The 26,285-nt window shown below is 60.5% G+C and overlaps 7 protein-coding genes across 7 annotated transcripts; 3 read left to right on the top strand and 4 right to left on the bottom strand.

The window, feature by feature from the left end:
* Window positions 1-113: 113 nt before the first annotated feature.
* EsH8_II_001222 (uncharacterized protein) lies at window positions 114-1,542 on the bottom strand (the record flags this gene model as incomplete). The annotated part of the gene is made up of 3 exons (XM_083264520.1): window positions 114-601; window positions 782-1,009; window positions 1,068-1,542. 3 exons carry the CDS (start codon window positions 1,540-1,542, stop codon window positions 114-116), a joined length of 1,191 nt encoding a protein of 396 aa, XP_083121842.1.
* Window positions 1,543-4,306: 2,764 nt separating this feature from the next.
* EsH8_II_001223 (cytochrome P450) lies at window positions 4,307-6,117 on the bottom strand (the record flags this gene model as incomplete). Its single annotated transcript, XM_083264521.1, has 5 exons — window positions 4,307-4,725; window positions 4,794-5,396; window positions 5,456-5,627; window positions 5,683-5,799; window positions 5,872-6,117. 5 exons carry the CDS (start codon window positions 6,115-6,117, stop codon window positions 4,307-4,309), a joined length of 1,557 nt encoding a protein of 518 aa, XP_083121843.1.
* A 1,259-nt stretch (window positions 6,118-7,376) lies between these two features.
* On the top strand, window positions 7,377-14,051 carry EsH8_II_001224 (uncharacterized protein; the record flags this gene model as incomplete). Its single annotated transcript, XM_083264522.1, has 1 exon — window positions 7,377-14,051. The coding sequence occupies one exon, from the start codon at window positions 7,377-7,379 to the stop codon at window positions 14,049-14,051; it is 6,675 nt and encodes a 2,224-aa protein (XP_083121844.1).
* A 514-nt stretch (window positions 14,052-14,565) lies between these two features.
* EsH8_II_001225 (uncharacterized protein) lies at window positions 14,566-16,410 on the bottom strand (the record flags this gene model as incomplete). The annotated part of the gene is made up of 5 exons (XM_083264523.1): window positions 14,566-14,701; window positions 14,796-14,917; window positions 14,986-15,019; window positions 15,087-15,562; window positions 15,637-16,410. The coding sequence occupies 5 exons, from the start codon at window positions 16,408-16,410 to the stop codon at window positions 14,566-14,568; spliced, it is 1,542 nt and encodes a 513-aa protein (XP_083121845.1).
* A 986-nt stretch (window positions 16,411-17,396) lies between these two features.
* EsH8_II_001226 (alpha/beta hydrolase) lies at window positions 17,397-18,398 on the top strand (the record flags this gene model as incomplete). Its single annotated transcript, XM_083264524.1, has 1 exon — window positions 17,397-18,398. The coding sequence occupies one exon, from the start codon at window positions 17,397-17,399 to the stop codon at window positions 18,396-18,398; it is 1,002 nt and encodes a 333-aa protein (XP_083121846.1).
* Window positions 18,399-19,149: 751 nt separating this feature from the next.
* On the top strand, window positions 19,150-21,373 carry EsH8_II_001227 (cytochrome P450; the record flags this gene model as incomplete). Its single annotated transcript, XM_083264525.1, has 4 exons — window positions 19,150-19,287; window positions 19,461-19,748; window positions 19,867-20,724; window positions 20,819-21,373. 4 exons carry the CDS (start codon window positions 19,150-19,152, stop codon window positions 21,371-21,373), a joined length of 1,839 nt encoding a protein of 612 aa, XP_083121847.1.
* Window positions 21,374-21,976: 603 nt separating this feature from the next.
* Window positions 21,977-24,781, bottom strand: EsH8_II_001228 (uncharacterized protein; the record flags this gene model as incomplete). Its single annotated transcript, XM_083264526.1, has 2 exons — window positions 21,977-24,214; window positions 24,269-24,781. The coding sequence occupies 2 exons, from the start codon at window positions 24,779-24,781 to the stop codon at window positions 21,977-21,979; spliced, it is 2,751 nt and encodes a 916-aa protein (XP_083121848.1).
* Window positions 24,782-26,285: the final 1,504 nt, after the last annotated feature.

Genomic DNA, 26,285 nt, shown 5'->3' on the forward strand with positions numbered 1-26,285 from the left:
CGTGCAGCGGAAGTATGTAAATGCGAAAGCTGAATTATCAAGACTCCATCTGTCCTAAATACAAGAACCCATAAAAACCCCAACCCAGGGATCCACGATCCACATATGACTAACTAGATATACTCCTGCGGCCAGAACTTCTTTGCCCACTTTGAGACAGCACCCACAGTGCTCGCATTGAGAGACGTCTTCGGGACCAGTGGCGTCGCGACTTGGACAACCTCCCCGGCGCTGTGCCTCTCAACAAGATCGGCAACGGGAGGGTAAGCCCACTCCTTTGGGTCGACGGCCCCCACGAGGTCACCGGCAGCCTGGTACCGACGGAACTCCTTGGCCGTGGCACTGTCGCCGCCGGCAGCGCTAGTGACGAGCTCGCGGAGACGGTAGCGAGGATCGCTCAAATGCCAAGTGACGTAGCCCTGGCAGAACGTCTTCAGGGTGTCGGCGATGCTCGGGTCCTTGTCGGCGAAGACCTCGACGATCTGCTCCGAGCAGCGGATCGTGTCGCGCGTCAGCTTGTCCAGCGCCTCGGCCAGCGTGATGCGGTCGCACTTGGCGTAGTTGTTGACGAGCGACGTCTGGTCGCGCGGCTCGTCGAATTCTGGAGGGGTTGCAACATGGTTAGCGAGCGATCTTGGCGACGCCAATCGTGCCTTGGCGAGCGCGCAGAAAAAGAATCGGGGGCGGAAAACAAGCTTTTGGTCCGAGCTTGGCGCTTCTGCCCCCTCCCCGGACGCTGATCGGCTCTGCACCGGTGCCAAGCCGGAGATCATGGACGTACCTTTGTAGAATGAGAGCAGGTCGTTCACAAACACCATCCAGTTCTCCATCTGGGAGATGACGGACGTGATTTCGGTGAAGAGCGCCTTTTCGTCAAACTGAGCTTTGGGGAAGATGGATGCGCCGACGCAGTGGCCGAGGCCGTTCATGCGGCGCAGAAACCCGGGGAAGTCGTACGAGCCCGGGAATCCCTGGAAGTTGTGCTGCTCAATCCAGCAACCCTGGAAAACTGTGGCTCGGTTAGCATCGCGTGCGGGAAGGATTTTGGGCAACGCAAAGTTGCTTACAGTCGGTGGTGCTCCGGACCAGGTTTAGCCCGCAGTACGGGCCGTAGTGGCTAAGCACGGTCGGGAACTGCGCGTTCACCATCTGCCACCAGGGGTGCTGTTGAGGCTTCCCGGCGAGAAGATCCTGGTAGAATGTCTGCATGGTCGCGTCGGGGTCATCCTGACTGTCGTCAAGGACCAGCATGTAAGTGTAGTGGATGCTCAGGTCTGCCATAACCTCGGGATCGACGCGCACCCAGGCATAGACCACCATGGCCACAATTGTCTGGAGAGATGCCTGCAGGCGTCTGGGGCTGGCTTTGATCAGGCGCTGCTGCGTCGGCTGGGCAAAGTGCTTCGCCGCCTTGGTGTAGGCATAGTGTAGGTTACGGACCCTCTCCTCGTGTGTGTAGTTGGTGTCATTGTAGTTGATGATGCTGAGAAACCGCACCACAGCATCGAGGTAACAGTCCGTGGGGAAGCTTGCGGTGTCCATTGTGTTTGCTGCAGACTGTTGTCTGTAATGATTGGAAACTGATTCAATGAGAGGATTGTATCAGGACAAACTGGAGCTACAAGGCGAGGTGGAACATGAGGAAGTGAATAGAATTAGAGGGCAAATATGGCATCGAGAAGGTGTCTTTTTGGCCCATAGTCAAATGATGTGCTATTTGTTTCCTGTTTCCAATTGCAACTTGATAGGTCCGGCTTTGCCTCCGTGAGGCAAACTACCAACATGAATCACGAAGCGCCAGAGTATTGCTTACACCCGCATGACAACGTTACTATGAATCCTTCGCGGAAAGCCGAAGCTCGCGATAGGGAAGGTCCACGAGGACTGCGCAGTGTTTGAGCTTGTGGTGGGTCTCAATTTCCTTATCCTCGGCTGCTTTACTCACTCATAGGTTCTAGGCCGTATCTTCAACTACAAGGGGGTCTAAGTCTGTCACATTGGGTCAAGTTTGATATCTGCAAGTCTTGAGGTGGAGAGCTAGACCGAACCTCGGACTTTGATGGCATTCCGGCGGCGTTTGAAGAAGAAAACCCCTGGTCAAATCACATAAAGTGCCCGGCAGGATGGAGCCGTGCGTTGTGTACATGTACACCAAGTTACAACTGCGTGAAGGATACGATATACCCCGCTAATTCTGTAAGGGTCTCGAGATTCGACTACGTGGCTCCGTCTATTTCGGTCTAAAGACAACTTCGAAAAACTGCAAACCCCGCAATAAGCGCTGTTTCGGCTTATTTGCGGTGCAGAATGCGAGATGTGATACAAGCTTCAGGAGCAAGATCTAGACCAAGCGGCCCGGGGGCGAATCTCGCAAACTGAATCGTGTTATCCTTGCCCGAAATTCGCTTGCGCAGCGTGCTCAGTTGGATAACCATACCCCGTGCCTGTTTCTCGCGAGATCTGGACCTATCTCCCCTCCTATGCGGCTTACATGGGAACCTGCAGGAAAGCACCTTTTGGCGTGGCTTCCGCCATATTAGGAGGCTGACGGTGCCTGCAGGGGCGATTGAGATACCGGATTTGTATTATATAGACTCCTAGTGGATTTCCGCACCATGTCCTGCAAAGAACAGCCACCTACGATCCTTCTGATGCTACGTCATATGCACACGCCGTAATCGAAGCGAGGAGCACCTACAAGGAACATTAGCGGCCGTGTGTATCCCGTCGGCTAGTTGCCAGGGGAATTCCACACCATCACCCCGCGGAGACCGTCTAATGATCTTGCCGAGGCGGCAACTAGTGTAGGCGCCGTAAGTTCTGAAGCCCGCTGCTACTGCACACCAAGAAGACAGTACAGGGCACTGTTCTCTGTGTACGCGATATGTCAGTGGCCAGTAGCCTATGTGCGGTATGCAATGTTGTCCAGGGGTCTACCAATCAGAACATCACAACACCGCTCCCGACCCAGTTGGACCTGATTGCACCATATGGCGTCATGCAACCACTGGGAATAGTACGGGTCAGTTCACAGTGTTTGTGCTGACATCTTGCTAGTAGATGATAGGATAAACAGGGGCAGTAAGTCCTTCCATTAACGGCAACTCGTTGGCCAAGCGTATCTAATATGCGTATGCAACACGTGTGCATGGATAGTATCCAGGGTGGGTGTGTCTATATGTGTGCCAACCCCCCCCCCCCCCCCCCCCTGGTACAAAGTACTATATTGACCCTCCACAAGTGGATGTACAGGGTTATTCCAATGCGGCAGGACATTTACGGGCGCTACTCTCCTCTCACCCTACCTGTCAGTGTTTTACTGTGTAGTGACAAGTAGGGGCGTGAACCGCGCGTCTCCGCCTATGTAAGACCCTATTCACAGACGTGGCTGGACCCTGATGTTCAGGGTCCTTTCCGCATGGGCCCGCTGGGAGTCTGGGGTTCTGGACACTCAGGAAATGAGTGCGAGGCTTCAGGGTCCGTCCCCGAATAAGTTGCTTTGAGGGGTATGGGGGATCGGACCCCCGAAGAAAGGAATCTAGACCTTCGGGTACCTTATCAGGAGGATCAAGTTCGACGGGAGTAGGTAGCCTATTACCATTCCAACAACACTCATTGGCCGTATCGGTACGAGCGGCACAACGCGCATGGCGTTAGCCGACGTAGTGTAACAATGTTTGCCGAAGGGCCCTTCGTCGCAGGCCGTTTGTGAGTTGAAAGAGCAATCTCGGCTTTTGTCACTGCGCGCCTATCCCATCGGCTACGACTGTGCCGTAATATGGTATCTCGCTTTTTTGAGGTGTCGCCTTTTCTTCGGACTTTCACGTAAGATAGTAGATTGTCGTCTGAATGACCGATTGCCTATCTCCCTACCCATTATTCTGGGAATTGAAATGAGAGGCTCGAATATTTACAAACACTCGCAATTGAGTCTTCAAACATAGATCCCTCCGATGTCGTGATATTTTGGCCAAATCAAGGTGAAGAAGAGCCGCGAAAAAAAAAAAAAAAAAGGTCAGCACCAATAAATCCAGTGAAATAAAATAGAAGCATACCAACAGTGAATCTTCTGTGAAAGCTAATCACTGCTCTCAATTTCGCCAATTGCGATCAAGTTGCATACAACATTGGATCAAAGTGTGTACAATTACTTCCATGTGACAAATCATTCTGAATTTCTGAAGCCATTTTATTATCCTGTCTAAAATGACTAATATTTGTCCGGAGTCACCATCTCATCAAGTATGAATCGTGGGATAAAAACTAAATGTAGAGCCAGCCACACCGAGCGCAGCGTATAAACCATCTACAACTCAATCTCCTCCTTGCGGCGACGAATCATGATTCGCGCATTGTCATTGGCCGACCAGTAGAGAGCCTGGAACGTAGGTTCCGTGGGGGCGCCCGGCGCAAGCTTGAAATCGTACTTCAGGAGAATGTGGCTGAGGGCGATCTTGAGCTCGTTGGCGGCGAAGAAACGGCCCGGGCACGCGTGCTTGCCCATGCCGAAGCCCAGGGCATCGGGTGTCGTCGACACGAACTGTGCCGTCTCCAGCCCTTGCTCCTCGCGCATGCGCAGGAAGCGGTAGCCGTCAAACTTCTCCGGGTTGGGGTACTTCTCCGCGTCCCAAGACTTCGAGGTGGATACCATGAGCTTAGTGCCCTTGGGGATCTTGGTACCGTCTTGCAACTTTGTGTCCTTTAGCGCGATGCGGCGCATGACAGCTGAGAGGGAGCGTGTTAGCGTCTTAATCCTTGAATAGTCAGAAATGCGGATGGATGGGTTCTCTTACCGACGGCCGCCGGCTTCATGCGCTGACTCTCCTTGAGCACGCTGTCCATGAGACGCAGCTTGTAGAGAGTAGACTTGCTCCACTTGTTGTCGGACAAGACGGTAATGACCTCCTTGCGCATGTCCTCGACGAGCTGGGGGTCTTGGCAAAGGAAAATCATGAGCGTGCTCAGGGAGTCCGATCCGGAAAAGTTGGCGGCGATGGCCATCATAATCTGGGCAACGGTGGGGTCATAGGGACGGCCGTTGGCAGCGTCCTCCATCCACTGCATCGCGTCGAGGTGACGAACGGGCTCAAGGCCCTGCTTCACGCGCTCCTCCTTTTCGCGACGGCGGTTTTGGAGGACCGGGTCAACGATGTTGAACGACGTCTTGAGTTCTTGCCTAATGGCCCGGCAGCGGGGAAGATACCAGTAAACGAGGGGGCGCAGGAACTTGGGCCACAGGCGGAGGTCCTGCGCGGCCTGCATTGAGTCCCTGGTGTAGTCGACCGTGACCTGGAGCCAGTCATCATTGCGGCAGAGCTCCTCGCCGAGGAAGACTCGGGAAGACAGCTGGGAGACGATCTTGAAAGCGAGAATCTTGAGCGGAACCTCGTGCCATTCTGTCGATCGACGTTAGCACTTTTTTCACCCTGATTGCACACATATCGAATCAACAAACCTGGTTCATCCGTAAAGTGCTTCTGGAGCGCATGGCTTGCCTCCTCAGAGAGGGGGATATTGAGCCTCACAATATCTTGGATGAGGTTGATCTTGACGGCGTCATGAAAGATTCTGTCACGAGTCTGTCCTTGGCGGAAAGGAGCAAAGCCATCAAGATTGGTGTGCATGTCCTACATCAAGTTTTAGCCTTGCATCAGAACAGCCGTAGGGGTCACTATCACTCACCTCCTCTACGTGCTTGCCAAAGTCAAGCGCCTCGTCGTCCTTGATTGCAGTGGCGTAGTCTGCGGAGAGGAGAAGCTCAATGCCATTCTCAGTCTGCACACGGAACTTGTCGCCGACCTAGCAAAGAGTGTAAGTTGTACTGTATGACTCCACATCTGCGTTGAGCACAGAGACAGATAGACGGCTTACTTTGACAAGGGCATCATCAAGAATCTCCTTGGCGTGGTCGCAAAACTTCTTTCGCTGCTCCTTGGCCGTCAACTGCCACCGTTTCTTTCCGTTGACAAGAGGAAGGCTGGATATGCCATTGTTGTCCTTGCGTGCGAAAATGGTGAGTCTTCCAAGGATTGCACTCAAGGCCAGTGCAATAATGACACCAAGGCCCTCGGGCGAGGAGAATCGCTGCAGGGCAGCAAGCAGCGCGTCTTCAATCATAATGTCGATTTGATGTCAAACGTACAAGGATATGATCTACAAGGACAGATAGCCCAAAGAAGGTGAAGATGGAGATTGAAGTAAAAAGATAATTGTGTTCGAGTTGGGCATTGGGGCATCGCGCAATGACATTGCTGGAAGAGCGAGATTACTTGAGTGATTATTCTACACAACCGCAGCTTGCTTGACAAGAGACAGCCGAGCGAGTTCGCTACTATCGCCACTTCACGGCACGAACCTGAAGCTGTACAGATGCACTTGATGCGCGATGGAACTTTTGCTTCGGATCCCCGCTCGGAGCTGCGCAGTTCCACCACAGAATCTTACACCCCTTGTAAGCCTTGGTCAAGGTCACATCTCGCGTTCCCCCGCAATGGCTCGTTACCTCTGATGTCGTGATAGCACAAGATATCAGCCACTTCGGAGCCTCAGCAAACCCATGCTTTCCTGATCCTGCGACACAAGTTTCGCGGCCCGCTCGACGGGACAAGGATTATTCCGTTCAACGGCTTCCACGCCCGGGCGGCAAGGGATCAGGGACCAGGGACCAGGGACCAGGGGTCTGGGGGTGTAACACCCTGCATGGCTGCACCTCAGTGGTGTGATCGTAAGCTGCATAAAATCCCTGTCCCCATAGATCTAGAACCTACATGGACTGCAGGTGGCAAATTTTCCGAAGGGTCCTTCAGGTCTCCTATCTATTCTGCTGGCCGGAATCCTAGTTGCAGGTGGCAGGGTTACAGGTTCTAGACTTGTTGCGTGATGCCGGCATCAGCTCCCTTCAAGCCGGCATCTTTTCCGCGGACGTATACAGTGCGGGTGATTGAGCCACGCCAGCCGTGAGCCTTGGACTGCCACCCCCCGGTGTTGATCTTGTTTTCTGTAGCCGAATTCTGTATCGACGACTAGTCAAGCCTCGGAAGCTCATACACTGGAAGATTATCGCTTCGCCGGGCGAAGATCGGGAGCATGCCGACATGCGAGAGGGGGTAAACAAGCTGCGTGACAGACATTGGGTTGCGATAGGCAATGTTGAGGGAGTCTCGACTACCAGATACCGCGTTCCCCTGCGCGGCGAAGGTTGAGCTTGGGATACATAGTAGACACAGATTGCCATCAGGAAAGAACTTGAATTCATCACAAACTATCTTCTCTTCTCAACAACAACACCACCACCCGGGTCTGTCCTTTGACCTCCCGCTCCTTTACTCGTTCTTTTCTGTCAATAATTTGCAGTTCAGATACACTCAGCCATCACCATGGGCGTAGAAACGGAACCCGTCTTGACACGCCCTTGGGCGTTGCCAGACGACCAAGACCTTCAGGCCACGCCAGCTTTATCCACAAAAGCCATTGAGACGACAGCGAAGGCGGCGATTAGTGCTGAGGATTTTGACACAATCTTGTCCTGGAATGGCACAGAGCACTCCTCCTACGATGAGTGCCTCCATTGGCATTTCGAGAAACAAGCTGCCTCGCAACCCGACTCCCCAGCCATCTTATCTTCTCACCAGACTTTCACTTATGGAGAATTGGAAGCTACAACTGCGCGCCTCGCCAGATACCTCTCCCAAGAGTGCGGTGTAGGGCCGGAAGTCATTGTGCCAGTTTGCTTCCCCAAGTCGGCATTCGCCATTGTTGCCATGCTCGCCATTCTCCGAGCTGGGGGTGCTTATACTGCACTCGACCCGAAGTACCCCGACGCACGAATCCAGCAGATTCTGCAACAGACCCAGGCAACAACGGTTTTGACATCTCCTGATTCCGTCAGTCGTTTCGAGGGACTGGTGCAGAATGTGGTGCCCATCTCGGAGGAGCACCTCCTCACATTACCCAAAGAAACCGATAGCCAGCCACTTCCTTCTACCGAGAGCAAGCAAGTCAGCCCAAGCAATGCCTGCATCGTCGTTTTCACCTCGGGTAGCACGGGTACCCCCAAAGGCATCGTCCTAGAGCATAGGCACATGTGTGCCACCGCCCATGAGCACGGCCGGGCCTTTGGGATTCGAAAGGGGCTTCGCGTGCTGCAGTTCGCTGCCTACACATTTGACATGGCCAACTCGGACATCTTCTGCACCCTATTCCACGGCGGAACCATCTGCGTCCCGTCCGAGGAAGAGCGCATGGACGACCTTGCCGGGTTTGTGGCGCGGTTCCAGGTCGAGTCGGCCAAGATCACCCCATCCCTGGCCGGCCTGCTCACCCCGGCCGACATGCCAAGCCTCAAGACCATCATCCTGGGTGGTGAGGTCGCCTCCAAGGACCTTCTGGCCCGCTGGGAGGACCATGCTCAAACCATCATCAGCTATGGTCCTGCGGAGTGCTCCGTGACCTCAGCGAGCCATGTTTACGTGAAGGGGGCCGATGCCGGTGTCATCGGCAGAGGTTTCGGTACACGGCTATGGATCGTAGACCCCAACAGCCGCCACGTCATTTTGCCCATCGGCTCCGTGGGCGAACTCCTGGTCGAGGGTCCCAACGTCGGCCGAGGATACCTAGCCAACCCTGAGCTGACGGAGCAGTTCTTTGTCGGTGCCCCCGACTGGTGCAGCAACAAAAACAACAGCCAGGGCGAGCCGCGGCGATTCTACAAGACGGGCGACCTGGTCCAGTACGATTCCGACGGCGTGGTGCGCTTCATCGGCCGAAAGGACTCGCAGATCAAGTTGCGCGGTCAGCGTCTCGAACTCGGCGAGGTGCAGCACCACCTCAAGGAGGCTTTTCCCAAGGCCGTGGCGGTCCTCCCGGCTGTCATTGCCCCCCATGCTCTCGGCACTGCCAAGAGTCTCGCAGCCTTTGTCCAACTGAGCGACGGTGCCGGCATCACTCAGACCAAAGAAGATGACATTGTCGCATCCCACCTCTTGGGAAAGGAGGAATGGCAAGCCAGCGTCAAGGCCGCGCATGAACTACTCTCGGAGGCTCTGCCCTCTTACATGGTCCCGTCGCAATTCATCCCGGTGTCACAAATGCCAACAAACGCATCTTGGAAGACCGACGTGCGGCGCCTGCAAGAGTTGGCCGCTGACCTCCCCCTGGACGTGTTGACTCTTCTGGGCCCTTCCCCTTCACTTCCGTCTACCAGCCAAGAATCTCTAACGGAAACGGAATCCAAACTAAGAGAGCTTTGGGCCACCGTCCTTGGCCGGGAGCCTGGCCAGCTAGGTCTCGATGACAGCTTCTTCCACATTGGCGGCAGCTCTCTCGAGGCCATTCGCCTCGTCGGTCTCGCCCGCGCCCAAGGTCTGGACTTGACGGTCCAGCAGATTTTCCAAAGCACCAAGTTGAGAGACCAGGCCGGCTCGCTCAAGCCTCGTGCCAAGATTCCGTCAGAAGGCGAACCCATCCCCCCACTGTCGCTTCTCAACCCGGAGACGGATCGCGATACGGCGCTTCAGTATGCTGCCAAGCTTGCCGATGTCGAGCCGAGCCAGATCGAAGACATCTTCCCGTGTACGCCTTTGCAGGAGGGCCTGCTGGCCATGACTGCTCAGCGTGAGGGAGACTACGTTGCGCGCAGCGTGTACCGCCTTCCCGCCTCGACTGATCTGGATCGCTTCAAGCGAGCATGCGAGGAGGTAGTAGCCAAGGCACCGACCCTGCGCACGCGAGTCGTGAGTCTCCCTGATGAGGGACTTGTCCAGGTCGTTGTCAACGAATCTTTCCAGTGGGGTCCCGTCTTGGACATGGACTCTGCCTCTTCTCTCGAGAGCCAGAAACCGGGCCAGGTTCTCGGATCAGCATTGTCCTTCTTTGCTCTGGCCGAAAGCGCCCGGGAGTCGGCGACGTACTTCGTGTGGACAATCCATCACGCGCTCTATGACGGCTGGTCAGCGCCCCTCGTCCTGGACGCGATCGAGCAGGTGTACAACAACGGCCAGTCGCCAGTCTTTGCCCCTTTCCAGGGCTTCGTCAAGCACGTTCTCCAGCAGGACAAGACAGCCGCTGAGGACTTTTGGCGAGTTCAGTTCGATGGCGGCGACGGCGCCGTTTCTTTCCCCGCGCTCCCCGACCCCTCAAAGGTGCCCCTTGCCGACACCGTCGCGGACCGTCTCGTGAACCTCGCCTGGCCTCGCAGCAACACCACGCCCGCCACGGCTGTCCGAACAGCCTGGGCTATCCTGCAATCCCAGATCTCCGGGTCCAAGGACATCGTCTTTGGCGCGACCTTGACGGGCCGACAGGCCGACGTCGCCGGCGTAGAGCGCATGACGGCGCCCACCATCGCCCCGCTGCCCGTACGAGTGATGCTGCAAAACGATCAGAGCGTGCAGGATATGCTGCAATCGATACAGCAGCAGATGGTGGACATGCTTCCCTTTGAGCAGTTTGGCGTTCAGAACATCAAGCGCGTGTCGGGCGCTGCCCGCGATGCATGCCAGGCGCAGACGCTCCTCCTGATCCAGCCCGCCGGCCAAAACCTGTCGCTGAGGCAGAACGGCCTCATGTCTCACGTCTCCGGCTTCGTCCACGAGACCAAGTCCTACGCTCTCACGCTCTACTGCTACCTCGAGGCCGATGGTGTGCACATCTACGCCGTGTTCGACTCGTCGGTGATCAAGGAGGAGCGGGTTTCCAGGATTCTGGGACAGTTTGAACACATCTTGAAGCAGTTGAGCGACGCGGAGAAGCTTGCCTCGAAGGTCTCTGATCTAGAGGTGGCCTCCCCCCAAGATATGAGCGACATCTGGCGCTGGAACGCTCAAGTCCCCCCGACAATGGACCGCTGCGTGCACGACATGATAATCGAGCGCGCCCAGCAACAGCCCGAGGCAGACGCTATTCATGCATGGGACGGCGACTTGACATATGCGCAGCTGGATGCCCTGTCATCGACGCTGGCTCGCCGTCTTATCCAGCTCGGGGTCGGCCCGAACATGATCGTGCCCCTCTGCTTCGAGAAGTCCATGTGGACTCCCGTGGCCGTCATGGGCGTCATGAAGGCCGGCGGATGCTCCGTCCTACTGGACGGTGGACAGCCAGAGCAGCGCTTGCAGACGATCGTGCAGCAGGTCGCACCTAGCGTCATGATCGCCTCGGCCCTGCGCAGGGACGAACCATCCCGACTCTGCACGTCCGAGGAACTGAAGGTGGTAGTTTTGGACAGACAGACTATCACTGAGCTTGAGGCTACTGATGTCCCGGCGCCTCTTCCCGCAGTGCCGACGTCTAGCCTGCTGTACCTCGTCTTCACTTCCGGCAGCACCGGCCTGCCCAAGGGAGCGCAAGTCACCCACTCCAACTACGCGAGTGCGCTGCACTACCAGGGCGACTTCTTCGGTTACCAGACCACCTCCCGCGTGTACGACTTCGCGTCCTACTCCTTCGACGGCGCTTGGTTCAACATGCTGCACACCCTCGAGGCCGGCGGGTGCGTCTGCATTCCTCTCGACGAGGACCGGAGAAACGACCTGGCCGCCTCGATCAACCACATGGGGGCCAACATGCTCAACCTCAACGCCACGACCCACCGCCTCCTCAACCCGGCGACGCTCCCGGCCGTGAACAACCTCATTTCCTTGGGCGAGCCGATCCGCAAGGAAGACGTCGAGATCTGGACACCGGGCGTCATCAAGCAGGCCTACGGCCCCGCCGAGTGCACCCCCATCTCGACCGCCCTGCGCGGGGAGGCCGGCGACAAGCCGAACGTCGGCATCGGTAGCGGACTGGGCTCTCTCACCTGGGTCGTGGACCCGGAGACCGGCCGCCTGATGCCGCCAGGGATCACGGGAGAGCTCTGGCTCGAGGGCCCCATCGTCGGCGCCGGGTACCTGAACGAGAAGGAGAAGACAGCGGCCGCTTTCGTCCATGACCCGGCGTGGCTGCTGAGGGGAGGAGGCGGCGTACCAGGCCGCCAGGGCCGTCTCTACAGAACTGGCGACCTCGTGCGCCAGCTCGACGACGGACCTCTTGTGTTCGTCGGACGCAAAGACACCCAGGTCAAGATCCGTGGCCAGAGAGTCGAGCTGGAAGACATTGAGCACCACCTCCACCGCGTCATGGTCTCCCGGCACGAGAACGTCACCCTCGTCGCCGAGGTCATCAAGCCGGAGGGCCAGGAGCCCATCCTCGTGGCCTACGTCGCCCTCTCCTCCCCGGGCGAGGTGTCCCTGGATGAGATCCTCGCCTCCCTGGTGGTTGGAGAGCCCGGCAAGGAGTTGGCCACCGCGCTTCCCGCGCATCTCGTGCCCACGGCTTACATCCCGCTCGAGCAAATCCCGCTCACGATGACGGGCAAGACGGACCGCAAGCGCCTGCGCGAGATGGGAGCGGCAATGACGCGGGACGAGCTGGTCGCCCTGCACGAGGCGCATTCGGGCATCACCTCGAGGGAGCCGTCCACCCCGGAGGAGCTGCAGCTCCGGGAGCTCTGGGCGCGGGTGCTCAGCCAGACAGAAATCTCAAAGATCAGCGCGGAGAGCAACTTCTTCGTCATCGGCGGCGACTCCATCCAGGCCATGCGCATGGTGGCCCTGGCCCACGAGCACGACATGCGCCTGACCGTGGCCGACATCTTCCAGAGCCCGCGCCTCAGCGACATGGCCAAGCGGGTCAAGACGGTGCAGAAGAAGGAGTCGGCCTACTCGGAGCCGCAGCCGTTCACCCTGCTCTCCGAGGATGACCTGGCGGGGCAGGAGCTCGGCGTCTTCATCAAAGAGACGATTGCGCCGGCCGTCGAGTTCCCGATCGAGGACATCCAGGACGTCATGCCGACCACGGCCACCCAGGCCATGTGCGCCGACGCGGCCATGCACGACCCGGCGCAGGGTTGCTTCATGGTCCACGTGGACGTCCCCGAGCGCGTCTCCCTCGAGACCATTGAGGAGTGCTGCCAAAAGGTCTGGGACCACCTCAGCATCCTGGCCGCGGTCTTCGTGACGCCCGGCGAGAGGATGTTGCAGGTGATCCCGCGGAACTCGGCGGCGCCGGTCGAGCGACACCGGATCGGCGACGCGCAGGACATGGAGAGCTTCGCCACGGACGTCTTCCACGCCGCGCTGCAGCCCGCCATGGTCCCGGGGTCCCTCTACACGCGGTTCTACGTGCTGCACGGCGCGGGCCAGTCGACGCGCTGGGGCCTGCGGCTGTCCCACGCCCACTTCGACCGCACCAGCCTGACGCCCATCCTCGACTGCTTCGCCGCCAGCCTGCAGGGCAAGGCGCTGGCGCCCATGGCGCGCTTCTCGGGCTTCGTGAGCTGCGTGCGCGAGGCCGAGGACAGGATGCTGGCGCACTGGCGCGAGGTGCTGCGGGGCTCCAAGCCCCTCGCGCTGCCGCCCACGGGGCAGCCGGCCGAGATTGTGTCCATCAAGCGGGCCATCCGGGCGCCGCCCGCGGCCGAGGGCTTCACGGCGGCGAACCTGTACGTCGCGGCGTGCGTGCAGGCGCTCGCGCAGCTGCGCGACACGGACGACGTGGTGACGACGATGACGGTGTCGGGCCGCTCCGCGCTGCCGCCGGCGCTCGCCAACGTCGTCGGCCCCACCGTCAACATGGTACCCCTACGCGTGCGGCTCGACGCCGGCAGGACGTTCCGGGGCACGCTCGAGGCGACGCGGCGCGCGCAGCTCGACGTGCTGGGCTTCGAGACGAGCACGGCGGCGCCGCTGTTCGCGGCCTGCACGCCCGAGGCGACGTGGCGGCCCGAGGAGCGCCGGTCCACGTACATTGTGCAGTTCCAGAACCCGGAGCCGTTCACGGTCGACCTGATGGGCGACGGCGAGTGCTGCCAGGAGCTCGGCTGGTTCGGGCCGGATAAGGTGTGGGAGCACTCGGAGGAGGTGTGGCTCATCGCGCGGCCGGACCCGGAGACGGAGACGTGGAACCTGTGGTACAGCGCCAACACGGTCAACTACAGTTTGGAGAGGCTGAAGGAGCTCATCCGGGAGCTGGAAGCGGTTGTCGAGAAGATTGTGGAGGGCGCGGCGAAATGAGTAGATGGTTTGAGCGCGTGAGGTTTTGGTGTTATTTGACGGGTGTACATATTTCTTTTGTCAATATTTCAGTATGGGTCTTTCTTTTTTAGAATTTTGCGATAGAACTGGTAATTGATTTTATGTTATACTTGACTCGCATTCTTTACACGAAGTACTGATATCACCATGTGAAGAGCCGAAAGGTTATCTGTGAGAATGTTGCATTATACGATTGAATCATATGTGCCATTTCGGAATGCCATGTTCAGCAAACATCTCGAGCTAACTTTCAGTCTTCCGCTTACCCAAATTTTGAACGGTTTTAGTCAATTCGCGAATTTATAGACTGTCTCTGTCAGACATCATCCCCAATATAGGAATTAAATTGTCGTGGGTATTTCCGGTGAACCAAACTTTTACTTTTATTGTATGTTCATGTCTGTTCTATATACTCTTGGCGATGGCATCTCATGGCTCATGTCGACCAACGCCATCCACTCCATTGACAGAATCCACCCCGGATTAAGTCCAATCACTGCTCTGCAAACTTCAGCATAAACTCCGCCACGAAACCGAGAAACTCCTCCGCGAGCGTCTCGTCCAGACGGCCGTCGTTGAAGCAGATGGAAAGCCCCGTGGCGCCCTTCCAGCTGTCCATGCGGATGAGCCTACGCGAGAAGGGTACTGGTCAGCAGGTCGCAGGCAACAAGCGTAGCACAGAAGGGTGAGGAATAGTTGGGCGCATGAGGCAACAAGACTTACACGTCGGAAAGATAGGTGTCGAGGTGGAAAAGGCAGCTCTCGACGGCCAGCAGCTTCTCGCCGCCGGCGCCGAGCACCTCGCCGGGGACGTACTTGTCCACGATGCCGTCGCTTGCAAAGACCTATTAGGGAACCCGGGTGTCAGTCAACATGCCATGGTGACGAGGAAACTCGGAGGGGAAATACGAACCGGGAAGCTGGTGGCAGGAAACGACGGCGGCGCACTAGTTAAACAAATGTGTCAGCCGATGCACCCAATCACCAAACATTGACACGAAAGGGGGTGCTCACGATCCGAGCACGCTCGAGAGGAAGTTTCCCTTGGCCTGGTCGACGGCGAGCTGGAACTCGTTGCGCAGCCAATACTCGTAGCCGTCCTTGACGCGCGCGGCCAGCGCCCCCAGCGCGGCCCGGACGGCCTCGGCGTCGCCCCCGTCCACGGCCCACTCGCGCAGCGGCGCGAACTCGACCGAGGCGCCGGCCTGGCACGAGCCGTATCGCCGCGCCGCGTCGCCGCGGAGGTAGCGCCGGCCGTTGACGGGCAGCGGGGAGGCGAGAGCGACGGACTCCGGGGCGTCGGCCGGCAGGGGCCGGGCGCGGAGCAGGGCGAGGACCATGGCGGCGTGGCCGAGGTGGGTGACGGTGAAGCTGCGGCCGAGGCGCGTCTTGATGGCGGCCTTGATGGCGGCGCTCTGCTCGGCGGTGAATGCGCGCCATATCGTGCGCGGGGCGCCGGTGCCGGAGCCGACGGGGAGGCCCCAGCTGGACTATTGCAGTGTCAGTTGGGCTCATGCAGCGGAGGGGGGGATGTTGTGCTAAGGAAAGGAAGGAAGAGACTCACTCCGCTCTTGAGCAGGGCGGCGATGAACTCGTCCCGCGTCTTCTCGTAGTCCTCGCCCAGGGCGCCGACGTCGACCGTGCAGGCGTCGAGGACGGGCACGTTGAGGTTCTCAACCTCGCTGCCCCACGCGTACTGTGACGACGCCGGCCCGCCCTCGCCGGCGCCCAGCTGCTCCCCGAGGCGGCGCAGCAGGTCCCCGACGAAGACGCGCGCGCTGATGCTGTCCCAGTGGATGTGGTTGAAGACGCCGAGCACGTCGACGCGGGCGCCGGCCGCCAGCGGCGCATCCTCGTCGCGCACGTCGGCGACGACGACGAGCGTCACGGGCGGGAGGGACTTGGGCGGGTCGATCTGGCGCTGCTTGCCGATCTCGGCCGCGACCTGCAGCCCGGTCTGGGACGTGGGCCGCGCGGTGACGGCGGCCCGGGCCCATTGCAGGGCCTCGGCGTCGGACGCCGGAGGGGTGTAGGTGATGTGCGGGGGGCCGTACTCGGAGGCCCAGGCGGTGGTGCAGGCGACCTCGGGGTGGTGGAAACGGACGTGGAGCAGCGCATCGGCGAGATGGCGCGCGAAGCCGGCTAGCGAGAGGCCGGCAGCCTCGACGCGGAGGACGGTGCTGAGGTAGTTGTCGTATTGGCCGCGGGAGTTGGGGCCGCGAAGGCCGACCCACGCTTCGGTGCCGAGCCCGAGGCGCCGCACGGCACGGGGGTCGTCCGGCGACGGGTGCCAGCGGAAGGCGGCGGGGTCGAGCCGGGGGATGGGGGGGAGGGACATGGTTGGCAGTGATAGGCAAAGTTTCGGAAGAAAATGTGCAGGACGAAACAGATAGAAGAAGAAAAACCCCGCAGTTGAAGGTGATGCGAGGGATTTTGATGGTGTTCAACGTGAAGTAAACCGAATGAATCGTTTGCTCAACTTTTGTTGACTGCGGTCTGCCAAACCCTTTATCAGAAGCAGTCGTCAAAATACTTTCTATGTATCCTCTCCAACACGATAGAACACCAAATTGTGAGGGCGTTCAGCCGCGTCAAAGTCTTTGTCCTCGGCGCTTGTCGCCCGAACAAGCAGCGCAAGCCCGCCCGCCATCTGCTTATCCCCGTCCCTCGCCATAAGCGGCACCGTACAAACTCGCAAGCCTAGATACGGTGGCGTGCCGGGGTCGAGTCCGCATCGCACACCACACGCCCCCCTCCCCTCCCCCAGCTCCACTCCGCCTCCGCCGCGCTAGGTCGGACCGGGATGGACTGCATCAGGACGGGGCCCGATGGAACACGGTGCCGTCTACGGTGAGTACATTCATGGGAATACGCCCCCCGAGGGGTCTGTTCAGAGGGATCCTGGGACCGTGGAAGTCCCCTGCTGCTGTCCAGCTCGGACGAGCGCGATGGATTCACGTCCCATGTCACTTTGTCACGTACGTGTCACTTGCTTGCATAGACCGACCTCGACCACTGTCACCATCGCCGGCAGCTCCAAGTCGCCTATCGCGAGGATAGGCAGAGGCAGCATTCGTCCCGAACGCCGCCAAGACGCAGCCGATGCCTCGTCGTCGGGGATTCAGGGACGTCCCCGTCGTCCACCTCGACAGCTGCGGTTCCTGGTCTCTCACATAAACCGAGCCGTCGTCTCTCCTCCCCTCCTCCCCTGGACCAATCCGTACGCAGGGTCCCGGCTCACTTACACACTCCCTCCTCACCACGCTCTCTCCTTACCTCACCCTATCCTGTGCCTGTGCCCCTGCAACCCGTACACTCTCCACCATGCTACTCCCCCGCCCCCCCTACGACCCGGAGCTTGCGCCCGTCCAGGCCTCCTTCGAGCCCTTCGGCCCCATCACCCCAGAGTTCGTCGTCAGGCACCACGCCCGCACCGACCGCGCCCTGGAGGCCCCGCACGCCGCCGCCGCCGAAGCCATAGGCGACCGGCCCCTCACGCACGCCGAGCACACGGCCCCGGGCCTCGGCCCGTCGGACCCGCCCGTCGCGCTCTCCGTCTTCACGCCCAACACGCCCCTGGCAGCGGGGACCGCGCGCCGGCCGTGCATCCTGTACACGCACGGCGGCGGCCTCGTCTTCCTGCACCGCTTCATCGGCCTCTCGCAGCCGCTGGACTGGGCGGTGGCGGCGGGCGCGGTGCTCGTGAGCGTCGAGTACCGGCGCGCGCCGGAGCACCCGCAGCCGGCGGCGTCGGACGACTGCTTCGCGGCGCTGCGGTGGGTGCGGGCGGCGGCGGGCGCGCTGGGCGTCGACGCCGCGCGCATCCTGGTGGCCGGGCAGTCGGCGGGCAGCGGGCTGGCGGCGGGGCTGGCGCTGCGGGCGCGCGACGCGGGGCTCGAGCCGCCGGTGCGCGCGCAGATGCTGCCGTGCCCGATGCTCGACGACCGCTGCGGCTCGGTCAGCTGCGCGCAGTTCGACGGCGGCGTGGAGCCGTGGGACCGGACCAAGAACGCGGCGGCGTGGGGCATCGCGCTGGGCGGGCGGGCCGGGGCCGGCGACGACACGGTGAGCCCCTACTGGGCGCCGGCGCGGGCCGAGACGCTGGCGGGGCTGCCGCCCGCGTACATCGAGGCGGGGTCCGCCGAGTTCTGCCGCGACGAGGCGGTGGAGTACGCGTCGCGGCTTTGGGCGGCCGGGGTCTCGGCGGACCTGCACGTGTGGGCGGGCGGGTTCCACGGGTTCGACGAGATGGCGCCGGACTCGTGGCTGGGGCGCCGGGCCATCGCGGCCAAGCTCGAGTGGGTGCAGCGGGTGCTGACGGAGTGATAAGGCGGGAGGCAGAGACGGGGGGACGCGATGCAGCTGCGTTGCGTCAACGGGCGCACCATGTGGTGAGCGGCCGCGCCCATGGACGCATTAGGAGAAAGCATGTCTCCCATGTTCGGATCCGAAGGGGCACAGAGAAGGGAAAAGGACTCGAGAAATACGCCGTTTGTCCCAGTGGAGGCATAGAGGGGAGGGACCCTTGTACACACATCTTACACATGCGTCTTACATCTCCAACCGACGCATCATACACGTCGCAATCGGGCTAGCGGTCTTACGCCCAACTCTCTCTGGATCCTGCGCACTTCGGACTCTGAACCAATGACATGCCTCTCCTTACGAATTGCTCGATTGATGTGAGGCTGGAAATTGCGCGCCGGCCACAGAAAGCCCTGAATGCCCCCGTCCCCCCCTCACCCCGGCCGCCCGCGCTCCGCCCGCGACGGGCCACTAATGCACGTTGTTCGTTGCCTAGAAATAAGAGCAGGATTCGGTGCGGATTCGTCGCATCCCGGGTTTTCAGTTTAAAAGGCAGACGTGCCGCCCAGCTGGCTCGGCAGCCGGTGGTTTCGATGGCATTTGTAGGAATTGCCGTGTTAGTTGGCAGATTTGTCGTCAATCCTTTCGGCTGCTCCCGGGCTTTAACTTGTAATTGACATAACATTGGCATAACGTCGACACAACACTCACAACACCATCTTCGTCTCCTTTGCAGCCTCATCACCCACAGAAAGTAATCTCGAACGGCATCATGGGGCCCCTCTCCATCGGCCTCGTCCTGCTGCCGGTGCTGTGGATCGCCTCGCATCTGTGGGCGCTCTACCACAACTACAAGGCAGCCCGCGCCACCGGCCTGCCGCTCATCGTGTTGCCCTTCGACCCTGAAAACGTAAGACCTCGCCCGACACTACTAACACGCCTCCTTCACGAGGGGGAGCTCTCATCTTTTCTTCCAAGACAGAATCCCATCTTGGTTCCTTCATGGGAGAGCTCTCATCCTTCTTCCCAAAACAGAATTCCATGTTTTGTAACCCCCAGACAGAACCCGCTGACCTCGCCCAGTTCTTCCACGTCGTCTTCAGCGTCCCGCTGCGGCCCCTCATCAAGCGCCTCCTCCCGGCCTCCGTCTTCGCCTCCGTCAACCTCTCCATCTTCGGCTGGGAGTTCCAGGACAAGACGGCCGTCCACGACCGCGTCGGCCCCTCCTTCATGCTCGTCACGACCGGCCAGAACCTGTTCATCACCGCCGACCCGGCCGTCGCCCAGACCATCCTCACCAGGCGCAAGGAGTTCATCCAGTCGCCCATCTCCAACAAGGTGCTGGGCTTTCTGGGGGCCAACATCCTGACCGTGAGCTCCTCTCTTTTCTCCCCCCTCTTCCGAGTCACACAGACTGCCGCTCCCCTCCCCTCCCCTCCCATACATACCGTACGATGTACCACAAGGACACAAAAACTGACCCCGCCAGGTCAACGGTGACTCCTGGTCCCGCCAGCGCCGCATCGTCGCCCCGGCCCTCAACGAGCGCATCAGCGCCGACGTGTGGAAGGAGAGCGGCGAGCAGGCGTCCGACCTCGCCGACCTCCTCCTCTCGTCCTCGTCGTCCTCCCCCTCCTCCCCCGACGCGGCCCCCGACGGCGGGTCCCGCGACACCCTCGCGGGCCTCCGCGCCATCGCCATCAACGTCCTCTCAAAGGTCGCCTACGGCCGCCGCAAGCCCTTCGGCCTCTCCCCGCTGCCCCGCGACCCCACCGCCCCCATGTCCTACGTCGACGCCATCTCCCTCTGCACCGAGTTCCTCGTCTTCTCCGCCTTCATCCCCATCGCCGTGCTGCGCCTCCCCGCCATGCCCCTGCTCGCCCAGACCCTCGGCGCCGCCCTGCACAGGCTGCCCGGCCTGACGCGCGACATGCTCGACCAGGAACGCCGCCGCAACGCCGCCGCCGACGCCGAAGCGGACCCCGCCGCCGTCGCCGGCCAGGCCCCGGCCACAATCATGAGCATGCTCGTCCGCCTCTCCGACCAGGCAAAGAGCGAGGGCTCCTCCGCCGACGCCCAGCAGCAGCAGCACCCCGACAAGAAGCCCGCGGCCAAGTCGTTCCTCACCGAGGAGGAGATCGCTGGCAACCTCTTCGTCTTCACGGCCGCCGGCTTCGACACCACGGCCAACACCATGGCCTACGCCGTCGCCCTCCTCGCCCTCCACCCGGAGTGGCAGGCCTGGATCCAGGCCGAGATCGACGCCGTGCTGGGCGCCCTGCCCGAGGGCGCGCCGTCCGACTACGCCGCCGTCTTCCCGCGGCTGACGCGGTGTCTGGCCGTCATGGTGAGTCCCCCACCACCCCGGCCCCTTCATACACCCTTTTCTCTACATCTTTGGGGGTGAAACGTGATCCTGTTCCAAAACTAACGTGCAAAAGTACGAGACCCTCCGCGTCTGCCCGCCCCTGGTGCACATAACCCGCTCCATCGAGGCCCCGCAGGCCGTCGTCCCCTCCTCGGGCTCGTCCTACACCATCCCGGCCCCGTGCACAATCCACATCAACACCATCGCCCTCCACGGCTCGCCCTCGACATGGGGCCCGGACGCCGCCGCGTTCAAGCCCTCGCGCTGGCTCCAGGCCCCGTCGCCCCCCTCCGACGCGCCCATCACGCCCGCGGCCGCCCCCGACGCCGGCGCGACCGCCGGCGGGGACGTCCCCCGCCCGCAGCTCGTCACCCCGCCGCGCGGCGCCTACCTCGCCTGGTCCGGCGGGCCCCGCGCCTGCCCCGGCCAGAAGATGTCGCAGGTCGAGTTCGTCACCGTCTTCGCGACGCTGTTCCGCCGGTGCCGCGTCGAGCCCGTCGCGCGGCCCGGCGAGTCCGCCGAGGGCGCAAAGCAGCGCCTGCGGGACCTCATCCAGGACAGCCAGCCGCGGCTGACGCTGCAGATGAACCGCCCGGGCGAGGTGAACCTGCGGTGGGTGAGGCGGTGAGGCGGTGGTGTTATTCCCCTCCCACCACGGACGGAATCAGCCTGCGACTGGGACGTCGAGGAAGTCGTATAACGAGCCTACGACTATCAGTACGACGGAGCCTACGCAGACACTTCTCACAATTATAATAAAAACAATGCACACGCAGTCGAAAGAATATTCGAGAGTTCTATTGTGATGTATCTATGCCCTGAAAGTCAAACCTCTGCCGACCTATCCTCGATGTGACCCGGCCTCGCTCGGGGTCGGCCAACGCCGTCCCATGCCATTAATCGTAACACGTGCCTCACCGGGATGCTGATGAGACCCAAATCCTCCCACCCAAAAGAATGAAAACGCCCAAGTCATCGATGGCTTCCGCCACCGTGCTCATGCTCGTAACCGCCAAACCCTCCCGCATACCCGACGATGCGAGGGTTTGACGTAAAAGTCATTACAGAATGCCCATTGCTGGGTCCAAATATGTTACACAGAGTCGACAGTAACAAACCGAGGCCTTCTCTAGACCTGTCCCCTCACTGCATCTGCAATGGTCTTTTGGCCAAAGCTGCTCATCGAGGCCTCGCAGCAGCATGCCAGTAGTCATAACGAGTGCCGGCCTCTTCAGCCAGCGCGCTTCCGCAGACTGCTCGCCCGCGCAAAACCGGGGAGCCACTTGCGCTTGTTCAGAGGAGCGCCCCCGCCCGTGTTGTTGCTCGTGGGCGTGGTGTCTGCCGAGGCGGACTTTCCGACCTCCGTTGGCGTCATTAGAGTGTAGCGAGCCACCGGTGTGGTTGGCGTCACAGGGGCCCGATCATCTATGGGCGCGCCCTCGTCCGCATCGGGTGAGCGGCTATGACGAGGAACGCGCATGATGGGAGGCGGGGTCGCGCTGGCTCTGTCGTCGTCAATGAGGTGGCTTCGTTGCACCCACGACGGAACGCCCATGGGGCCCGCGTTTGCTGCGGCCACCTGTTCGACCGCCAAAGGTAACGGCTCTATATTGGCCAGGCTCGTGCTGCCGCCGATAGACCGCCTGAAAAAGTTCAATCTGTGCCCGCGGGAGGCTACGCCGGAGGAAGGCGGGTAGTGGCTGTCCTTGGCCCGCGGTTCGGGCTTCAACTCCGGATGCGGCGGTGTATGGGTCACACACTCGGCCATAAGCATTTGCGGATCTGCGCTGTTGCGCCTGGAGCCGCTGCGAGAGGGCGACTTGCGCAGTTTGCCGTTGATCGGTGTGTGCTTCGCGGACGAAGTTGTCCCCGTCTTGGCGCCGAGGCTCGATCTCCGGTTCGGCGGCGGAAGCGTCTCGACCCCGTCGGGGAACAGAGCCTCCTGGGCTGACGCGAGGTCCTCGACGGGATTGCTGCGTCCTGGCAGGAGGTTGGAAACGTCGAATGCGCCGCCGGACGACCCGAACATGGCGTTTGTGGCCCACCCGCCACCCGACGACGGAAAGCTGAAGAGGTCCGGAGATTCGCACCTGTCGTCCTGGTGCCTCGGATCTCTGCCCTGCTGCAGCCAGATATCGAGGCTCGAATCAAGCGAGTGGACCGAATCCGCGTCCGAGTCCCATTCCAGGTCCCTGCGGTTGGAAATCGTCGTTGCACCCGCCGAGCGAGGCCGAGGAATCAGCGGCGGCCGCGTGTCGAAGAACACGGCACTGGCAGGCGCATTGAGGCACCCGAAAGCGGAGGTCAGAGGCTGCTGGAATACGGGTGCGCCGCCCATGTGCTCCGGGTCGTCAGTCTTTGACGTGCCGTCGGAAATGGACCGGTAACTGCGCTTATCCGACACGCCCCGCTGGTGAGAAAGGGTGTCATTCGAGGTCTTGAACCTGCGGAGCGTCGTCGTGGAGATGGTGTCGGGCGTTGGGGGCAGGCCCTGCTCGCTGGACCGCGAGGGTGGCGCGTCCGGCGTTACCTTGCGCAAAGCTTCTCGTTTCGCATCCTTGGCTCGTGGCGATTGGCCTCTTCCAGACGTTGGGGAGTACTCATGATTTGGCGACTTCTCCAGGTAAGCATGGTCGAGTCTGGCCAGTTTTTGGAGGGGAGACGAGTGGCCGATGATGTCGTTGATGGAGTGGAACTGGCCCGCACCAGGAACCCGGCCGATGGAGTTGGATTTGCTCAGTCTGCTCGACGTCGCCGACGTTGTTGTTCCGGTCCTTTTCAATCTGACCTGATCGCTGCCGTACGACGGTTTGCGGGACCTGGGGCGGAGCGGGGTGCCGTCCATCGCAGACGGCTCGTCTTCGTCGGCCACAACGGTGCCTTCCTGGTCCTCCTTCTCCCCATACACGCTTGTGAAGGAACTCTCGCTGAGGACGCTCAGGCTCGGGCTCGTCATGCTGATAACACGGCGCCCTTCGGGATCTTCAATACCCTCTGTCGTGAGCCTGCGTAAGCTGAGGACGCTGCCGCGCGAGCTGAGGTACACCTTGCGCAGGTTCTCGGTGTTCTCGGAGCGATCCGACAAGAAGCTCGGCATGCGGTTGAGCACCTTGGTGTCCCCGTTGAGCTGAGCCAGGTCCGCGGCCCTGAGCTGGGGTATAGAGCCGCTCAGTTTGGCCTCAAGCTGGTCCAACGGCAGATAGCCACTTGCAACAACCTGTCTGACCATTTCTCGCTCCTTAAGCAGTGTCTCAACCTGAGCCTCGAGAGACAGGATCATCTGGACCGCCTCCTGCACAGCCTTGTCGCGCTTCTCCAGGTCGTCCAGCAGCTTTTCATTCGCATCGTCCATCCGCGCCTTCTCGGCCTCGAGGCCGTCGATCCGCTCTTCGAGCGCGTTTTGTCGTTCGCGGCGGTGGAAAAGTTCGAGTTTCAGGTCAAAGTTCTGCTTGTGCAGCGTGGAAACAGTCTGTGTAAGCCGGTATTAGCATTTGGCCGTGGCAAGGTGCGAGGGAAAGCCCACCGTCTCCATTTCCTTCAAGCCCATGCCCATCTTCTTCGGGGTCTCGCCACTTCCTCCGCCCAATCCTGGGTAGCGCCCATCTGCCGACTCTCCTTTCACGGGCGAGCCTCGATGGGAGCGCGGGGGAAGCTCCATGGAAGCATTGATATCTTGTGCTGACTGTACGGCAGCCAACCTCTCTGCTTCTTCCCTCCTCTTCTGGAGCTTCTCCTGCAGGTAGCTAGATGCCGCGCTCTGCCTTCCCGAATCGGAACCTCTGTCTCTCGACACGGCAGACGCAGGCCTGGGGGTACCCATGGGCTGGGCACAGGTGGCGTGGTGAGATTTGTGAGCGGTATGGGCGGTGGAGGGTCGCGGGGAGTGCTGGAAGTGTGAGGTCGAGCTGTTTGCGCTCCGAGGGTTTATTCGAGTTGCACTGGTACTCGTGCTGGATCTAGAGGACGGGCGCTGGTAGCTGGGAGATGGGTGTGGCCTTTCGCGGTCGCGCAGTTGTGTTCGAGCCATTTCAGCCATATTGTCGGGAGAGAGGTAACAACCAAGGAGACTAGCCTACGCAAGCAGTTTTATTAAGTGAGGCCCCGATTATGGCGTATGCAGGTTGCTCCGGGTACGTCGTATGATACGACTCTTCGACCCAAAAGATCAGGCCAACGGTCGATTCGAGGTGCTGAGCGACCAGGCCGAACGGTTGCTAGATGCGAACAGTGAGGATGATGCCTGTTGAGAGAGGTGCAGATGCGCGAATGGCAGCTGCGGCGAGCTAGCGTACCCGGGGTTCGGGCTCGACGAGGGCGCAGGACGATTGTTTAGATAGGAGAGGATCCCTGGATCACGGCTCGGCAAGGAGATTAAATTACGGCGGCGACGAACCCTTTGCGTGGTGCTGGTGGGTGGCGCTCTGAGGGTATAATGGAGCCTACTATCGCGGGAGAACAGGGCTGGACCTGGTTTCTGCAGCGTTGGGCTACGCGACTGTTGACAGCGGCATGTGGTGGGAAGTGCCGCGGAAAATGTGAAGCTTATTTCTGCTCTGATTTCTGTTCCGTGTGAGGCTGTCAAGCTTCGATGGGCCGTCTGGACATGAGGGCGGCGTTACGTCGAGAGCGTCGGCATGAAGCGGTAGGAGACGCAGACGGTGGGTGGGGTGACCGGGAGAGCTTTGGAGTAGTGACTTCTCTTTTTTTTTTTTTTTTGTCTGTCTTCCTTTCCTTGGCCACACCGTTGGACCGTCAGCCGGGCGTCGCGCTGTTGGTTTGTGTCGCAGGGTCGCAGGTGTATCCCCGCCACAGATTTTTCGTCGTCGTGGCGGCGCGGGCGTGTCTCAGCGGTGATGCTGGAATGTCTCGCGACGGTGGGACAACGGAGAGGGATGGGAAAGCGGGCTTGCTGACGGAAGAGGCTGGGAATGCAGGGCGCAAAAAGGAATACTGGGTATCTGGAATTCAAAAGTGGTGAATGACGACTAGTAGGCGATGCTGGATCGGACCGTCCGTCTGCCAGTTGTCGCAGCCAACTGTCGCGGCGACGGGCGATGTAGGCGTCGTCTAGGACAACAATGACGGCGTCGTCCAAGAAACGGGCGGGAGAGACAGGGAGGTTCCCGTCGTCGATTCGACTCGGCGGACAGCGAGGCCTCGCTCCGAGGGGGGCCCCTTGGACCCTGGAGACTAGACTGGCGGGCGGATGGGTCGACAGGGCTGTTCGTGGGGATCGACCAATTGAAGGCTAGCGAAGCGACAAGGAGGAAGGGGGAATTCGAGCAGAAGCCGGGACGACGACGACGACGACGACGGAGGGCGGTGATGGGCGGTCGGCGAATGTGGTGGGAGAACGTCGTGGGAGAGAAGAGAGTGGTTGACGAAGATGACGGAGCGAGAAACGCATTTCAGTCAGTCGCCAGTGGGAAAGAAGAGAGAAAGAGTCTCATGCGACGCTACAAAGTGACGAGGGTAGGTGCAGGGGCCGTAAGGAAGGGATGGGTAGGAGCAGGAACAGGAACAGGAGCAGTAAGCAATCA

The sequence above is a fragment of the Colletotrichum jinshuiense genome, chromosome 2 (assembly GCF_051148585.1).
Source record: "Colletotrichum jinshuiense chromosome 2, complete sequence".
NCBI classification, from domain to species: Eukaryota; Fungi; Ascomycota; class Sordariomycetes; order Glomerellales; family Glomerellaceae; genus Colletotrichum; species Colletotrichum jinshuiense.